Here is a 19,388-nt window from a genome sequence, read left to right as displayed (position 1 = left end):
TCACTAAACGGAGAGACGTGTTAACCGACTGAACGTTTGGAGAACGTTAAAGATGCGATATTCCAGTTGATTAAGGGAAAAAGAACGGTGGAGGGGAAGACAGAAGAGAGATAGAAAGAGACGATTCGGTGTATCGGTAAATGACCCCGATCGTCGCGTATCGTATATTACAATGTATCCACTAGAACCGGATAAAGTCACGTGTCGGATCGCGCGTAATCGTCGATCAATTGTTCCCATCGTTACATCCACCTCAGCCAGCCGCGAAATAATTACGATCGTTAGTACGGAAGCACTTGTGTGTTCGGGGTAATTACACTATCTACTAGTCGAAATTTGGCACCAGACGACCGATGATTCTCTGCGACGCTCGTAAACCCGCCATCGATCAGCGTTCGTCGTAATAATCCACGTCGAACAGAGGGCGAACGGACACTGGAGATGCTCGCTGAACCGAGCCGATCGAAGTCTTCTTGGTACCGACACTACTCGAACAGTGTAAATTAACACACGCATACACGTATACGCACGTAACACACTCACCCAACGCGTTCAATCGGATTACAATTTACACTTTTCGCTTCACCTTCGATTATATCGAATCGGCGGGTCGCGCGACCAGAGTTAAACGACGTCGCGCTGCACGTACGAGTCGTGTTCTCACCCTAACGCCATAGTCCCGAACCGTCTCGTCGATTAACAGTTCCGAGTAGTCGACTCAGAACGGCGACGACTCGTTTTAAAAACCGTGGATCGGACACGCAACGGTCCATTTAAAACTTTGTACAGTGTCTCTATTCGCGTTCGACGCGACTCGAGTAGAGGTGCACGCGTGTCCTGCTCGATCCTGGCCCGATATCAATGGCAACCGCAGCTCTTGACGACCATGTTTTTGTACTTCTTCAGTATAACGTTGCTTTCGTCGAGGAAATACAGCACGGAGATCGGCGAGAGCTTGGTGGGCGCGCAACAGGGCTTCGGCACCTTACCAGGGGTGACGAGGTGCACCAGGGTTTGGACGATCGCGTGATTCGTCGCGTTCATGTGGGCGTTCAAAGGGAAATTGCATTCGCCGCTGCAATAATATGCGTCGTACCCGTCCGGTGCTATGATCCAGTCCTGGAAAATAAATATTCATCGGTTAGCTCGCGATAAGCTCGCGGCCAAGCTGGAAGTCCTCGCGCCGGTCCTCGAGGCGCGATTGCGTTAAACGCGCGCGCGCTATTACGCCTCCTCGCGTAACTCACCTGCCACTTCAGGTCCCTGAAGCTGACGTACAACGTTTGGATCTTGCAGGTCCTCGGATTGTACTGCACGCCCGGATCTGGAACACACCAAGGAATACTGCTTTCAGTGCGCCACCTTCTACCCTTCCCGACGATCTCGAACAACCCTTTAACAGCTCGTTACAAGTGATCGATCACGATCCGTGGATAGTGTCTCTCGACACTAAGCTGAACTGTTAAAGCGTTAACGACGAGGTATGATTCCCAGCGATTGTAATTAGGTTTCTGTCTTGCGTTAGTTTCAATCTTTTTTTATTTAATTAATCAATCTTTCGTTACTTTTTCACAGCGTCTGTTTGCTCCGTTCGCTGACGAGTATAGAGACGTCAGAAACTCTGATTGCTCGTGCGTTTTTTGCTAGGAGAACGGAATCAGAAAAGTGTCCGCAGCTGATCGACACGAGACTATTAACAGGACCCTATTATGCACGGTGCGAGGCGTTAAACGTCTGGCTGTGGTATCAATTACGCTGGCTCGATTTCTAACGAGAATTATCGACGGAAAAACGATTTTAGCATGCGATCAAAGAGCTGATAGTGCGGGGATATAGATCAGCAGTTCTCATGGTATCTATCTCTATGATTTACAGCCGTGGAGCCCGATGGAATTCTGCGATTCATATCCGTCGATTACTCTTGTCAGAGCCATTGATTCTAACAGCTGAAACGTTTAAACGTGCAATTCGACGTGCAAAAAAAAAAAAGATTGAAAGAGGAATAACACGTTTAACGGCTCGTCGGACGTTACCTTCCGGACTTACCGGTGTACGGATTCACAGTCGAGGACTCGCTCCTCTTTCTTCTCCCAGCGTCACGTTTCTGCCGTACCTTCGACTCCCTGATGCCGGAACTCTTGAAGTAGCCAACCATGAAGGGTTGCTTGTCAGGGTCGCCTCTGAACCCGACGATCCCGATGTCCTCTGGTCTCATCTCGTGCACTGGGAACACGATAACGCACGATCTCGTTGTAATACTTTAAATCACGAAAGCCCTTTATATTTTAAACGATCAATTTTGGTGAACTTCCCACGAGGAGAATTGGAATGTATAATTTGTCTTTGGAGAGAGAGGTACAGTTTTCATCTAACAAAACCAAAAGAAATGCGTTAATACAAAGCGGTTATTTCATTTTAAGGACAACGCGAAATAGCATACGGAGTAAAGAAGAAAGTCGTTGAGAAAACTGATATTTTTCGACATCCAGCACTCGTCTAGCAGAGACAATTCCTCGTCAAATCGTCCAGGGAACGTTCGTTTCCCAGCTTCGCGATGCATCCCGTAACGTCATTAATCAACAGAAGCAGCTTTACTGCGCATCGTGTCGATCAGAGAGGATCCCGATCAACTGACGGAAACATCTTGATTCGGTGATCCCTAATTGACTGGCGAGCGGAATGCACGCGGTAACGAGCGCGCGCGCGTTTGTTAGAACGGCCTGCCCGGTTGGTATTATTAATAGGCAACCTTCAGGAATATTAACTATTTAAGAATCTCAACTACGGCCGTGTGTCAGCCGGCTCTCGATCGAGGGAGCCGTTCACTTCGTCGATATAGGCTCACGGTTCACCGTTTCCTAACGCGTTGGCCCTGCAATTAACTCTATCCGCAACGCGGGGTCGCGCGCGTTTAATTAATTGATCGTACCGTCAGCCAGGGTGCCGGTTGATCCGATCGAGATTATTCTTAATTATCACCCCGCGACACACGCGTCTCGAACGATCCATCCGTGCTCGCTGGTGCGGGGTAATGGGAATTGTCAACCTTCTGGTATTCGGTTCCGTTCGACCTTTCGTTTTACGAAAGGCGTTGCGCAACGGAAAGAATGCGCTCGCTTGTCAGAGGAGCGTGGAATTATCCTGTCGGGATGTGCACGCGAAACAGGCGCACGAAATCGAACGGGTTTCGTAATGTACGTATGCGAAGCCTGGCAGAAGTTGCGATACTTGTTTACTATAATTATTGGAGCCGCTTTAATTATTCATGCGGTAACGATTACGCTTCTCTTAATAGTTTACGGCGCGATAAAAATAGTGCCGCTTTACATGTATTAGCATGAAATGTCGCAAGTTGGTTCTGCACATTGGTCATATTAATGTCAACCGATATTATTCGAAACAGGCGCGACAGTGACACTAGGATTGGAGCGGAACCGTCGCCGTGAAAGTATGGGATCGTATTTTCAGCGGGAAATTCCCACCTTGAACAGTGAATAACAGCGTTCGCTTATTAGCGATATTAATTTAGAGCAGCCTGGGATGGTAGAAATTCCTCTTATCGGACTTCAAAGAGACCTGATCGCCGATAATGCGTGCCATCGAGCAAATATGGTTAACGTTACGTGACATAATCGAACGGTTTCAGGAACAAAGCTACGCGAACTATATGATTTACTACGCATCGTATAGTAAATCTTTCGAGCGGTGTAATAGAAATTTTCGATCGACATTTCGAGCGTCGATCAGACGCGAGGCTATAGAAGTCTTCGTTGAAAGGTTCACGCGGCAGTGGCATCTATCAATGGTAATTAGACAACAATGATTGATACCTAGCCAAGTGGCGGCTGGTAGACGATAAACATCAATGGGTTTTTTCAAAGCAATTCATCAGACTTTTATTAGACAAGTTGTCTTACAAACGAGCCAATGATTTATTTAATAAGTCCTGCCTGAAACAGAAACGGTCGTGATCGTTTACTATAAATAGTGCTCAGCGTACTCCGATACCTGCGGCTCGTATTTTCCATTCCGCGCTACATTCTAAATTAAGACGTTCGCGTGACAGATCGCGATCGATGTTGCTCAAGAAGAATTATAGAAAACACGGCTCTTCGAGAGATACCCAGACCGATATACCCGACCGTACGATTGATTGCTCCTCGAGCATCTTTTACAGGCTCTCTCGTAACACTTTCGTAGAATCGATTAGTCCGCGTTTTTACGCCTGTCGCTTAGAACGAGGATAAGAGAACTGTCGCAAAAGTATACAAGGCGATCTCCTTTAGCTGACAGAAAATTTCGAAACGCAAAAGCCAGACACCCAGCCGTACATGCATTCGAATTCAACGCAAAATTTTCGCGTTCCTTGTTTTTCCGTATCGCGTTGGCTCGACAGTCTAAGCCTGGACATTATCATAGTTTACACACCTCGTACAAATTGCCTGCTTATCCTTTACCGGTGTAGGAACAGCTGAATTCTAAAAAGTGCCGGTAGCTCGCTTCGTTCTCGCATGACTGCCATTTTAATAGGTAAAACGCAGACAGAGGCGTTCCCTACCAGGATGCGAAACGAAGTTCAGAAGAATTTACAGGAGCGTCCATCCCTTGTCGCGTTTTTCGCGCGAGTTGGCACAGTGTCCTTCGTATCGATCCTTCGAACGATCATTCTCCACGCGTTGTCCCGTCGAAACGAAACTTTACGACATCGAGGGCCCTGGAAGGTCCTCGCAGGAAGTCAGAGCAGCCGCGATCGGATCGAACCAGCCACGTGCGCTCGTGCTGGTTCGTCCTGAGAAGCTGGCAGCGGAGCCGATTCCGTAACGGCGCGCAAAGCGCAGCGGCAGGTGTCCGCCGCGATCACGGCAAATGCGCATTCCTGCGAGCCAATTTACTAGCTTTCTCGAACTCGACACGGTCGCGCTCGTAACAGGGATCATTTGCATACGCGCGGGCAACGGGTGCGCGCCCGCGGAGACGAGCCACCGTTGGCGAACCGTGGTCCCAACGCGTCCACGGGCAATGAGACCGTTTGGATTGCTCACACGTACAAACCGTGTCCTTTCGCGCGAATTTCGATATTGCACGAAAACCACGCGCTGCATGCGAAATCGATTTCGCTTGAAAAATGCCCCTCCGTCGCGGCTACGCGGATTCAACGCCTTGACATCTTCTTCTTCTTCTTCTTCCTCCACTTCTTCTTCTTCTTCGTCGACTTCGTCATCGTCGTCGTCGTCGTTGTGGTCGTTGTCTCCTCTCTTTCTCTGCTCGTCGCGTTCGCGAGCATCCTTGTTCGCGCTGGCGGAAGCATTCGAAACGCTTCTCTTGTTTTTATTGGCAGCGAAACGAGCGATTTGTATGGCACGCGTATGGTTCGCGGATGCGGGTCGAAATGGTGCTTTGAAGTGGAATTGCTGGTATTATCGAACGTTTCGCTTTTTGATTCGACGTTCGAACCGTTTCTCGAACTGCCTGGGCGTCGCCCAGACGTCTCGCGAATTTCTAATCCGAGAAAATTACGCGCAGCGATGATAATTCAAAGAAACTGATCACAGTTTATGGGAATTGAAAAATTTATTCGAACGATTACTTTCTCGCGCGTTTTAATAAAAGATACAGCTACACGGTTGGTAGATACAATAATCAGCTCGATCTGAGAACGCGCGGATTATAGGGTTAACGGTATGACGAACGCGACGACCAAGAACAAAGATAATGACACGCTGAAATCATGCGAAATTCCTGGTAATGTAATTCCAGGGATTCGCCGGTGATTATACGTGTTTCACGGATTCTTCGATCCGCGTATCCTTCTGATCCAGTTTTCACATCTATTAAGAGTAATAAAAAGCAATTTCTCTCGCCGTGTCCTCACCGTGCCGGAGGTTCAAGGGCGAAACGATTTCCTACGAAGGGGGCAGTCCTAGATCGGTCAGCCGCGCTTTCGCAACATTTCTGACAGTCAAGGACTTGGAACCGGCTAACGTTGCTGGTTTCGCGATTCCTTTCCAAACGAAATCACTCGTTTATTATTAAATACCAGTCGATAAGTTCGATCGTGCTCGATATTCAGCGATCGAAGTTTCACGAAATTTAATATTCCGTGCCGATTGGAACGCGATTTTCTCTATCGAACTCGCTGAATGCTAGAAACGTTCGACTTTTCTAATTCAATTCGCGATAAGAAGCAGCAAGAAAGTATCGCAGCGTAATGGAGCGAGTCGAGAGTTGTCAGCGTGCAGCAGTTTTCCACGTACGAGTCAAATACCTTTGTCACTGCTCTATTAACATCCCGATAGTGACTCCATTACCGCTGAATTAGCATCGCAATAAGCGTATACGACTAAGCACGCGGTATTAACGCTATCGTCGCGATCATTCGTCCGTAGGCTTTTTCAACGACACTCTCTCTTTCCCTCTCGATATTTCTCGATTATCCAATAAAACGACGATTTCTGGACATTTCTCTGGAACGACGCGCAAAGTCGAGCCAGTCCCGCAATGCTTGGGGAAAAGATCACCGGAAGAAGCGAGAAACCGAGCAGCAGAGCGCTCTTCGACCCTCGCTAAACCGCAACCCACGGCTCGCCCATTCCCCGGCAAATACCGCGATCCCTAAACATTTATTTACCCACGAGCAACCTGTTCTCAAACACTCGCGCGCGCGATTTGTGACCGGCTGATTAAACTAACATCTCCGTCGGGCAAATATTATTATTATTCAAGCAAACGCGTTATGCAATTACGATCTGCGAAGCGTAGTACGCGTGCTGCACCGGCGGGATCGCTACGAAAAATAAACGCCACGGAAATTTCGTCTCGCAGCAGTTTTCGACGCTCACGAAGGAAACGAGGAAACCTTTCGCAACGTTTACGACGATCAGAGTCGTTCTCTGAGAACGTCTCAGATAAGAAAAGGAATTCCCGCGAATTCTACGCTGAGCTTTCGTTAAACCAAGTTGCGATGCCAAGAAGGGCGGGTGCCCCGCGATGGACGTTCGCCAAACTCGCGATACGGGAAATTTCGTCTCGCAACAGTTTTCGACGCTCACGAAGGAAACAAGAAAACCGTTCTCAACGGTTCAGCCTTCGAGAGTCGTTCTCTGAGAACGTGACAGATAAGAAAAAGAATTCTCGCGAATTCTACACTGAGCTTTCGTTAAACCAAGCCACGATGTCAGAAGGGCGAGTGCCTCGCGATGGACGTTCGCCAAACTCGCGATACGACCAAGTAGCCCCTGAAATTTCGACGCTTCCATTCGCGAGAGCTGGTCCAACCAGCCTAAACTAAATCCCAAGGCATCTCTCTGACAAAGGCTCGTTTCTCGGTCGCGGTGATAGCGAGGTGTCGCAAGTTCTCGCGAGCTCGCGAGCCAGAGCGGGCACGCAGTTCCAGACGCGCAGGGACGCGTGGGTGTATCACGCGGAGGTGTGTAGCCGGTCTTTAGAGGCAGAGAGATAGCCGCGCTGCACTTTCGAAAGCATCTGGTTTTCTGCAACCGGAGGAAACCTCCTCTGACACGGGGGAGTTCGTCCGCGTGACGGCGAAACCAGTGCAAACAAACCGCGCGAGGGGGGGCCTCTTAAGCAGACCAGAGGAAGGCGAAGAAGCAGCTGGAGGAGGAAGAAGAGCGCGGAGAAGAAGAGACGGATAAAAGGATTGTCGAGCGTATGCGTGTCGCGAGAGGAACGTATTTCCAGAGGAAAGGAGAATCAAGACGACCGGAAAGGAAGCTACAGAGTCGTGGAAAGAGAGGAAGACGAGTACAGCGAGGTGGTAGGATTATAATGGAACCTTGTGGTAAGTTCGAGTACATCAGGAGCGAGAGACGAAATTTGCTATCGTATTAGAAGTGGCTGCCGCGATGTTGATACAAACACGATCTAGGAATGAGAGATAGTTGTGTTAGATAGAGAGCTGTATACCAGCCGTTGGACGGCCATTAATCTGCGCTCGTGTCACTGTTACACACGGAATTGACCAGAATCAACGTAACAGTTAGTACACGTCCACCTGAGAGCGAACCAATGCGAGTTGCTCTTGCCCAATTAGACTCGAATTTATTGCCACACTTGCTGCGGCTTTGCTCTCGGGTGTACCAGCGTATCCTTGGACCGATCGAATTGGAATCGCCGTGGAAATCGACGCGGGGCGCGAGCACAGTTCGAGAGCCTCGCGAACGGAAATACCCGAAATGAGTGAATCCGTCGAGTGAAATTTCGTTTGGAACGAACGCGAGTTCCGCCTCGACGTGGAACGGAATCGTAGCCTTTCGGTTGTGTACGCGACGGATGCGCGCGGCTGTGTGTACGCTCGAGCTCGCGCGCGCGAGAGGTGCGCGCCTCCGATCTTGTGTTTTATATTGAATGATCAAAGGTAAACCGGTTGTGCTCGCGAACGAGAGGCGTAGAGAAGCCTGCGCGAGCGAGCGAGAGGCGAACAGAGAGGCGAACGAGAGGGTTAGAGAGGCATGGACGATCGGTGAGAAAGAGCGTGGAAACTAGCGAGGAGGAGAAGTTGCACGGAGGTGAGAGAGGCGAGCAACAAAATGATCTAGGCGCGGCAAACAACAAACTGTACGGACGCACACGGGGGCATTTCAAGCTCTCACGTACACGACCGCGTCCCAATGCCTCGTTCTCGGGCTGAAACGTGCCTCGTTTAATATCCACGATGTCGTTATGGCAAGCCTCTCCTCTGTTACAGCCGAGTAGTATCGCGCGAGGATACAAGGATTACAAGATAGACACGCGCCGTTCCTCCGCGATCGCGAGGAACGCCGCTCCCCAGTGGTTGTCACCGTGGTACGTGTGCCTCGTTTCCACGAACCAAAACGTTTTTTTGGTATAGCGCGAAAAACAGACTTCGATTTTCATCGACGATCCTAAAAAAATAGAAGACACGATAGGAAGAGACTTTGCTTCAGAGAGAAATCGATTGGAAAATCCTGTGAGCGGATGCACAACGCGTGTACAGGATCTACGATTAGATCGATGTGTACGACTATGTCTTTTACGATTATCTTTCGCATCGGTTGAAACAGGATCGCTCGTCCTAAGCAAATCCTGGCTAAAGGGTAGACTCGTCGTGCTACTGTATTGATTAGTCGTTCGTTTGCAACTGGCTTTTAAGCACGCGAGTAATTTATTTTAGACCATCTCGTAGATCTTGCTGTACTCGTTACGATCATCGAAGACACGAATCTCGAGCTCAACGAGCGCGATGCTTTGTAGTGAAATTCACGGAGAAATTTCATAGTAGCCCCTTCGCGGCCTCCTCGAATTCTTTCGTAACAGGCTCTTCCGGTTATCTTCGTCAGCGACGAAGGTTGCCAGGAATTTGACGATGCAGTCTGTGAACTTTGATTTCTCCAGAGAAGAAAGAGAGAGCGTTAAGGATTTGAACAGAGACGTCAAATAGAAGAAGCTGGGCTGGAAGATCGCCTGGTGCTTGTTAGTTGCTGCCACCGTCCGACTTTTATTCCCACTTCGTTCTTTTCTTCTTCTTTCTCCGTCTCTTGCTTCCTTTTTGTTGGAACTTCCATTCGTAGAATAGACGCGACGCTCGAGCCTCGGGAACGGGATGAATTGTGGTTTTTAAGTAGTACTCGAGTGAAAAGATGTTGGCCGCGGGTGAAGTATTTAACGCCCGCTGTTGATTCTCCTTTCGTCTACAGCGGCTAAAGATATGCGAAGTAGATTCGGGGTGTCGAGTGTTTGATGTTTGTGTCTTTGTACGCATAAAATCCCAACAATGCAGTCGAGGAAGGCAAAAAAAAAAAGAGAAAAAAGTAAATTAAACACTAGTTTCTAGTGCGTCAGACGTTTCGAGTATACAAAGTTAAACACTCTGATGGTTTTCATTAACATTAATTCGCAGGAAGCTGTTAATACTTCCTCGGATCGGTTGTATCGTTTTACGTCTTTTCAATGTTTAACTTTTCGAGCGCGACAAAAAAACCGCTTAATAACTTAATAGTTTTCATTAAGCCAGATGGGAGTGGTTGCAATTTTGCAAGAAAACGTTGTATCGTAATTACACCGATTAACGTTCGTTTACTATTTTCCGTGTGAAGAAGATTATTTCCGATTAGCGGCTGCAAAGAGAAAGGCTGATCGTTAATGGATCCCGATTTAAAGATTTCAATATTGCCGCTACGCGAGCGGGATTGCAGATTGGAATCAACGCGATCGTCCCGTTGGATCGCGTAAAAATCGACGCGATAAATCAAACTGCACTATCCGAAGAATCGTAGAGAAATTTAGTGGAACGTGTTTACGGAACGTTCTAGCATTATCCAATTATTCAACAATCGTGATCCAATTATTACCACGATCTCGATAGTCGTTTTTCATTCCTGGGAATATCGAACGCGGCCAGCCTTCGTTCGATAATCATCGATTCGTTCCAGAACGCGTATAAATACAGCGGATTTATAAACAAAAAGAAAGAAACCTCGTTCTCGAATAAATTACACAAAGTGGTACAGGCATTAACTACACCCATTTATCGCTACGTATAACCAGGATACTTCACGTGACGCTAGTCCTTAAAGGGTTACATGTTGTGACAAGGAGCAATTAAAGAGTCCCGAGCAGAACTGAGGAGTTCAACGGCAGCCTTTCGAGACCAATTCATCCGACGGATCAAACGGCTACCCTTCGAGGCTAATACGAAGATCATCATCGACGCGTCTTACCGTTTTCCTGGCACTCTGGCACACCGAAAGGAACACGTGTTCACCAAGAATATTAGCCCCCTGTTCACCGCAAGCCGGTTGTTTTTCGTACGTTATCCCGATGAGATTTAATCGGGCGAGGCTACCACGTTCCCAGGCGGACAGGATCTGGAGAGGACGTCCGTGGTGGAAAACGAAAATCATCAATGATCTAAAGCCGATCGGCTGAGGGGTCGTTCGAACAGGTGTAGCTTATCCGTAGGATCGAATCAAGGCGATCTCGCCCCGCACGGCTCGCGACGATTCTCATCTAAGATTCGGTGGCAGAATTGGATTCAGGGGCGTCCTTATCTCGTCATCTGGGTCTTCGTTCCGTTCATGCGTTCCTTTCCTCGTTCCTCGCGTCGAGCCACGGACAGGCTGACTCTGTCCGCTCCTCAGGCTGAATCCCACGCGCGCGCATCTCGCCAGTATGGGAAGACAAGACGACGCCACGGCTTGGCCTCTTGTTGATGATATATTCCCGCTATTGCCGGGTAGGAAGGACCTCGAGTGACGCACGAAAACCGTCAGACTGCCGAGCAAGATGTCCTCCGTTCGCGGATCGATCGATCGAATCCCAATATTCCACTCGACGTCCACTCTCCCTTGACTCTCATCATTGACCTTCGAAATCGATCGAAATCGAATTCGACTCGACTACTTAGAGATCGAGGTCAAAATCGGATAGAAGATGGCTATCTCGTACGAATGTTACAACCAAAGACAGCCTGGTTCCTTTGGTAACAGGTTTATCCGACACGTTCATCGAATACGCTCGCAAATCCGTAATCGTCGGACGAAAATGATCGCTGGAGGATCCAAGAGCAAATAGAAAATCGGATCGTCGTTTGTTCCTTGAAACCGATCGCACGCGCGGACCACGAAGAAGAGAAATGGACCGGAAAGGCGGGAAGGCGACCGTAGCGGACTGGTGCGAAGCCATCGCTAGCCGATCGGCTGGTATACAGAGAGCTACGAAGGCGCGCGAGCGTGCGAGAGCGAGGAACGATTTTCAGCATGGGAGCGAGAACGCGGAGAACAGGTGTACGCTCGAGAAAGCATACGTATATCTCTACACACATCAGGCTGCCGCCTCTCCTTCGAGCCAGGTGTACAAGAAACGCCTGGAATTCACCGCGTCGAACTTCTGACCCCGAAGCGTTTATTAGCCACGATCTATTGCTCAATGCGAAGCGTGCGCCCGCGAGCCGCGGCTGTGTTAGTCGAGCACCGTTTTCACGCACACGAACGCCTGGTGCCGCGGTTCTATCCTCGTCGAGGCGCTTTTCAATCGAGCCACGCTTTCCGTGGAAAGTCTGGCCCCGATCTCGTTCGCGAATCCACGGTTACCAGCCGTAGTTCCTGTGGGTTCCAGAATTAGAGGGACTCTAAGATCAGGAACGGATCGAGGCTGAAATCGTCGATAACGCAGGTCTCGAACGAATCGTTGCGATCGCGCGTGTTCCACTTCAATCGCCAACCGTACGCGCTGATTGTGAAATTGGATAAATATACATAGTTCCTGTGTGATGCTCCGCAGGCTGTCGAAAGAGGAATCGCAGAGGGAGCATTTTAAAATTAGCCACCTACGTTATTCGAAAGGGCTTGAAGTGGCCTAACGAGCGGGCAAGTGTACGGATTCGAGGATGAAATAGCGCGTTGGTCAATTTTTTTACTCACCAGAACGATCCGCGGGATACACTGACAGATACAGTCCCTTGTTCCCGTCAGGATTATTCACCCAGTGTGCCAGGGGTTCACTGACATTCAAAGTCAACCAGCCCTCCTTCCCCGTCGTCGTGTTCACCGCGTCGACGTACTGCAACTCCCTCGTTCTGCGACAGAAAAGACGAAGACTTTAGCCAAAACTTCTACTTCTCGTTTGTCAACCGTTTTTGCATTTTCATTGTAGTTCTACATTTATCGTATGTACATCCGTGGACATTTAATCGCTCGAGCGTCAGACGAGTCTCTGCGCAAACAACACGGTTGAATTTTCAAAAACAATATATATCAACAATCCTGCTGTCGTTGCTCGAATGTTAACTTCTGACCAACAATAAGCCGTAAGCATTGCAACGCATTAGCCGCTAAAAGCCACTTATGACGCCTGCTCGGTGTCACTAATATCCCAGCAATTTTCCTTGCATATATCAAGGAAAACTCTTATTACTCATTACGTTAACACGCAGTTGTGTGGACGGCGAATAGAAAATACATCGTCACATGGAAATTCTCTTGCTGATCGAAACAAACATCTTCCCTCGCGAAGCGCACCCCTATCGATCTTTACACCCCCGCGAAAAGAAACCCCAAATACCTTCTCGCGCCAATTCGAAAGAAGAAATTACTTAGAACGAGTACTCTGTTAGTTGTGTGTAATTTGTAGCAGCATATCTATAGGTATACGAACGTCGCTGAAGTGCGTCGGTTAATAATTAATAGAAATGCCAATCGCGTACCAATTTCGCGGAATCTCGGTTGGTATTTCATGGAATCTCGTGGAATCGAGTGACTGTGCGAATTTAAATTACATGCGATTAAAGATTCCAACTGTTGCGTTCTATTAATAGAACAGGTGCTCCACGCGCTTAAAACGACCAAGTGTTGCATTCTCGAGCGCCGACGATAAGCACCAAGTTGTAGTACTCAGTGACGAGTGGCGTCACGAGAACCAATCGGCGATGAAAACCAGGGAGCGACATTAGATGGTCAAAGAGGCATATTGTTTCTCTAATAGGAATCGTTGCACGGCTTGGGATCGCGCAACTCATCGATAAAATCGATCAATAGGAAACCGCTGGCTCTTTTACGTAACCAGCCAGGCCACGGATACGCACACGAGCCGATGGTTTTGCCGCGACTGTTCGCCGCGATTCCTACTCGGTCGTGACTCGACGATTCGTGCAAATCCATCTGCACGTGGCTCGCGTCAATAGGATTTCAGTGAAACACACTAATCATTGTTCATTGAGCGAACGAGCTCACCTCTGATCCCCGCGGACGGGCGCATTCCTTAAACGACGCATTTATCTTTTTCCCGGGACTGATTATCGTTCCCGTAATTGAATAATTAGAAACGTTGAAAATGTAAACAGACGGGAGGCGAATCCTCGACATTCCTGCATATATTTTCCGCGGGGAGATTGTGCGCATTACCTTCCGACGAGCACAACAAACATTTTTATATTCTTTTTTTTTCTTCCTTCATTTCCGTTTTTCAGTACGCTCGGAAGGACTTTGAGGAAAATCGCGAGCCGTGGGTTATCGCGAGAATTCGTAACCTGCTTGGTAATTTATTAACAACCGCACGAATTCTGCCCTGTTTCTTTCGTCTTGACTCTTCGAGCTGCTCTTGTGCTGGCAAGCGTTTCGAATAATTTCCGTGTCTCGTTGATTCTTGTCTATCTCTGAGATTTATCCATTTATTACTGTTTATTTCTTTTCCTAATTGTAAAATCGACCGTTAATAGAATTAATTGAAGAATAAACAGAGATACGCGGCTTTGGATTCTTTAGCGCCTTCGTTGAGAAAAAAATACATGAATTGCGAAGCGTTGAATCGAGTATATGCAGATTCCAGCCACGCAACAGTGCATTCATAAAAGCACAAATTGATGAGGGAATCACGCGGTTATCAATCAACTGTTAGCTTTCCTGAGGTGTTACGTATATTTGAATTTCAAAGCGCAGTCGTTACATCGTAATAAACAGGACATTATTTCCGCGGCGGATTGAATCCCATCACTCCGCGACAAATGATGATTTAATTCAGATGATTTGTGGGATCCTTGGAATGTTACTCGACAAACGAACCGTCGAAAAGGGACCAACAACATCGCGGAAATTAATATCGAAATTGAATCGCGTTTCACGTGTGTACACGCTTGTCTCGATGCATCTCGATGCATTATTCATACCGAAACGTTACTTGCACATTCCAGATCGACCGTGTACATTTATTAAATTAATTAAAAACGTCTCTAATGACACGCGTCTCCAGTCTGCACGCGCGTTCTTCAAAACGAGCTGAACCACTTGAATTTCACGGAATGCATCGGATCAAAGTGAGAAACGAGAAACGTTTCCAGAAACAACTGCAATTCCGTAAACCGTTTATCGCAGCGAGACTTCGCGACTTCCTCCCTCGTTCAGTCGAATTCATCCCTCAACGATTAAAACAGCGATCCGCTCCAAAACGAAAACCGTCTGCCAACCAAGCAACGAATCAATCAACAACCGCCCACCCGCGAATCGTCCCCGTATCAGGCAACGATTTCCAGCAGCGTCGCGTTTCTATGGTAAACCCAGTGAACCGGTCCCGAGGACGTTCGTCCGAGAACCGCGAGCGAAGAGAGAAAAATTCATGAATCCCTAATTGGGTCTAAAAGCACGAGACCCTGAGGCTCGTTACGGCAAGTGTCACTGTCTGACTTTCGTCAGCGGGGTCCTCTTATCGAGGTCCAGAGACAGCTGACGCTCTGGTACGCGGTCCCCACCACGGGATGGAACTCTTATGGAAACCGGGCGCGCACACGGTAAGAAACCAGAGTCGCCAGCTTGTCTCGACTGGACCAGAAGGTGGAGGAGGACTAAAAGAGGTGGAGGTGGATGCGTCACGCATCGAGTTTGACGGAAGGAGCCGAGGAAGAAAAGGAGAAGAAGAAGGGAAGAAGAGGAGGAGTAGCCGGAGGGGGTGGAGGAAGAGGAGGTGGAGAGTGGCTGCGTGCACGCGTGTAACTGCGTAGGCACACCGAGTATAACTCGTGGCTCTTAACTCCTCGCTCGGAGCCCGTCTCCACTGCTAATTTACCTCAATTTACGGAATAGCGTTTCCTGTCGGGGGCCTGTATATCGGTCAGGTCGCAGTACCAAAGTCTGCGGAGGTATCGCAGACAGGGATGGCTCTAGACACGGCGTCGCCATCCGCCACACCGTCTTCCTCGTCCGAGAACGGACACGTGGACCCGGCCGTTCGCCAGGGAAACCGTCGGTCCACGGTCCCCCCTCGTGCGCCGATCGATTCGAATCCGCCTCTCTGAGAACGTGTTCGAACAACGCCAGTGGAAAATCAATCGAACTAATCGCGATCGCCATTGCCTCGAAGTGATTCAAAGAAGGAAACAGTAAAAAAAAAAGAAAGTTATCGCGGTGATCGGAGAACGGTCTTACGCCGCGATCAGTGATCGCTCGGCGTCCACTGCTATCACGAACGAGAGTTACAGACATTGTTCGTAGTCAACGAAAATTTGTAATACGGGAACGCTCGAATTGCTCCAACTTGCTTGCGTTTCAAACAACATTCCGTAGCTTCGTTCCTTTCGACGTTCGCGTAGTACTCGCTCCTCGTCTTCTTAATTAAGAATCACGGCTGAAGTGAGCGGCGGGAGCCCAGGAATGCCTGCGTTTGACTAATTTGTATCGTATTAACGGCCTACAGGCCTTCAGATAAAAATCGATCGGTGAATATGGCGTAATAGAGTCGGTAGGTTTTAAAAAGGAATCGGTCGTTATTCGTGCGCGCCGGTAGACGGCCCTGGATATGAATGAGAAAGGTAGAATCGAACGGGGACGGGTGGGCTGGCCCACGAAACTCTCACAGGTAGAACAAATACCTGGGATTTTTTCGGCGACTTAAGGACGGCCTAATTAGAGGCACGATGACGATGTCAAAAACCACGGACTCTGCCCGGAGGAACACGAAATTGGTCTAGCCACCCACCCAGGCTGAGTCTCTGCCTCCTCAGCAACCAGAGGAAGACAGAGGACGAGGAGTACCGTTTTTCCATGATGCCATCCCCCCATCCCCCTCCGCCTCCTCATCCACAAACGTCCCCCATCGCCCGTAAGCAGTTAAAGGTCACCTCGAAACTATCAGCCACCCTTACTCACCCCCGAAATAGCAGCCAGCCGGAGCTTGGCTGCAGGTAGAAGCAATACCTGGAACAGTTTTCCGGGAACCGGGACCTTCTAATTGCCGACACGGCAATGACATTAAGCCAAGAGAAATCATTGCGAACTTCGCCAGGGAAATACACGTAATTCGCCACCTTCGAACGGGTCAGGCTATGGACAAAGGGACGGCGGGAAGTGGAACGAATTGGTTCCGCTTCTTTTTTTTTCTTCTTTTTTTCTCTTTTTTGACAAAAGTTCCAGGAGAGTACTTGTGTAAACTAGGAGACAATGCGGGATGAAAAGAAGAACGCTCAGCGTGAAAAGAATTCTATGCGAATCCTATCACGCGGTGATCTTCTCGAGGATCTCGAGGAAGAACGAGAATCGCGATGAGCTTACTTGTGAAATACGATCAAAGAGATGATTCACTTGTGTTTATTCGCATTTTTTGGTTGAGCAACGAATTATTGCCCCGAAAATGAGTTAATGCGTTCCCGAAAGGAATCGAGTTCAAAATTGATCAAGCATACACGCGTTGGTGGTGAATCGCGCGGTTCTATGAAATATCTGTTACATCACGGAAACAAAAATAACTTAACATCTTTACGCCCCTACATAACAAGTCGTTAAAGACATCGTTTTAAGAATCAACAAACCCGTTTCGCCGAAAATTCGATGAAAAAGTTAGCAACTTTTCTTTTAAAACGCGCCAAGTACTTCGCTAAATACGATACATATAGGATACGACACCACTATTTCAAGGTACAAGAGCAAATCGCAAGCAAAAGAAATTTTCCTACGAAACTCACCCGTCCTCGGTCCTCAAGAGCCGGTAGGCCGTGATCATGTACGATCCACGATTCCTCCTGTTCTTCACGTCCATGCTGCGATAGAGCCTCAGCTCTGCGCCGATTATGTGTTCCCCGGGTGGTACCTCTGCGACGTCGAACCAGAGCCTTTTGCCGCGCTCATGCCTCACTCCAGGAACATGATGATCTGCAGATCGAGAAAAAGCGTTTCATTAGAAGCGTCGAGGGAGCTGAACGGCGAACGGGGAACGCGAAACGCAGATTTACGACGGGATCGTCGGTAGCAATTAGTCCCTTCACCCGTGGTAATTCGTTCTTACTCATTATCCGACAGTTGGACGAGTTCCATAAATGCCCTGTGCGAATAAGTGCGAAGATACCTTCGTGCGAAGGTGCGCGCGAATGGATGTTAAAGGGAAAGGATTATTTTTTATCGTGACTGATGCTAGAACACGATAACGCGAGGGTACAATACGCGACCAATGAGACAGTAAGCGTGAGTAATAAAAGGGAAATAAATGAAACGGATAGGTGCTTATTGCTGTAGAGGGCGTTTATATTAGGTTCCTTTGAAATTTGGGACACTTAGGAGCGAAGATAATTAGGTTTATAGACTTTGTACGTCATATCTTTAAAATTAGTTTCCCGTTTCGGTATTTGTTGTTTAATTGTGTACGCAGAATTAGTGGAGTTCCTACAATGAGGCTATAGATTTCAGTTTACTAATTATTATGCATATTATGTGTTGCTTGAGCCGACAACATTCAGGCAATTTATCACTGATCCTCGAGACAATAGGCGAGTTGTGTCATTTCTTTTTTCCGCAACAGTCCCGTTCAAAAGTAATTATCCCCTTGTTTAGAGGTGTATCACCATTACTCGTTATCTACCCAACGAACGACTAAAGACGGAGAGGTAGGGCCTTCGAAAACAGTCGAAAAGGTAAAACCTCGGTAATCTAGGTAAACTGAGTAACCTGTTCATTTACGATAAATTTCGGTCCGAAGTCCCAGGCTTACCTCTTCTAATTCCCTGCCCAGTCATTGCCTGAATACCTCGAGAACCATTTCGTTTCTAAAGTGTCCTTTTTAAGTGCATTCTCAGGCGTATTGTTACTTGCCACGCGTAGGTTAACAAGTATCGCTCGTTACAAACTGGTCTCTCGCAATGAATCATTCATAAGTGTTGCGCGCAGAAAATGTAAACCCATGTATCGATACTGTATTTGACAATAAAATCAGCAAAGATTTAATTATCGGGGAAATTGTACACCTACGATTCCAACGTACCGCCCTGAAAATTACGAGACGTCTGAAACGTTACGTGTCAGTGGCGATAGATTACGAAATCGTTAATTATTCGTCGAAGAACGAGAAGAAAAGAATACGGGACAGCGTAGCCAAATATACCAGGGCACGTTCGCAACGAGCGCGGTCGGTCGAGGGGCAAAAAGAGTATCGTTCCAAGTAGCGATCCGACTTTCAGCAAACATCGATCAACCGGGTTCCACCAAAGCCCCCGTCCCCGCTGAGCAGCCAAAACGGTAATTCCATCGTTCACGCTAAACCGACTGCAAATCAATTTTCCCCGAAACAACGAACCGAGAGCTCGTTCCCATCCGAAGTCACATCTTAATCCCCCAAACTCTCCTTCCCTCTCTCTCTCTCTCTCTCTCCCTCTCTCTCATCCCCTCTAGTGGCTGGCCAGGAGCGATTCAAAAGAAACGGGGATCGTTGAATCCTACGAAAAGGTGGAGAAGACGGCCGGACGGGGCATAGCCGACACCGATAACCAGCTATCCTCGTTCCGGCACGAGATCGATAAGGGAATCGTTACCCTCGTAAATGAGAGGGCCCCCAGAACGAGCCGTGGACAATTCGCAGCGTGAAATCGTCCTTTTTTCTACCGCCAAAGCGGGCGGGAGAGAGATGGGAACATTTAAAAGCGAAAGGGAAGCAACAGCGGG

At 48.3% G+C, this 19,388-nt stretch overlaps 1 protein-coding gene across 1 annotated transcript in view; it reads right to left on the bottom strand.

Moving 5' to 3' along the window:
* Window positions 1-858: 858 nt before the first annotated feature.
* Gbb (glass bottom boat) overlaps window positions 859-19,388 on the bottom strand; it is a 31,197-nt gene continuing 12,667 nt past the window's right edge. Inside the window, exons 2-6 of the mRNA XM_076895274.1 lie at window positions 17,423-17,609; window positions 12,399-12,553; window positions 2,047-2,223; window positions 1,248-1,324; window positions 859-1,119 (exon numbers count right to left, since the gene is read on the bottom strand). Of these exons, the coding sequence (XP_076751389.1) occupies window positions 859-1,119; window positions 1,248-1,324; window positions 2,047-2,223; window positions 12,399-12,553; window positions 17,423-17,609 (857 nt within the window). The remainder of the gene's footprint in view (window positions 1,120-1,247; window positions 1,325-2,046; window positions 2,224-12,398; window positions 12,554-17,422; window positions 17,610-19,388) is intronic.

This window comes from Xylocopa sonorina, chromosome 5 (assembly GCF_050948175.1).
Source record: "Xylocopa sonorina isolate GNS202 chromosome 5, iyXylSono1_principal, whole genome shotgun sequence".
NCBI classification, from domain to species: Eukaryota; Metazoa; Arthropoda; class Insecta; order Hymenoptera; family Apidae; genus Xylocopa; species Xylocopa sonorina.
This window is presented reverse-complemented; position numbering and strand designations above follow the sequence as displayed.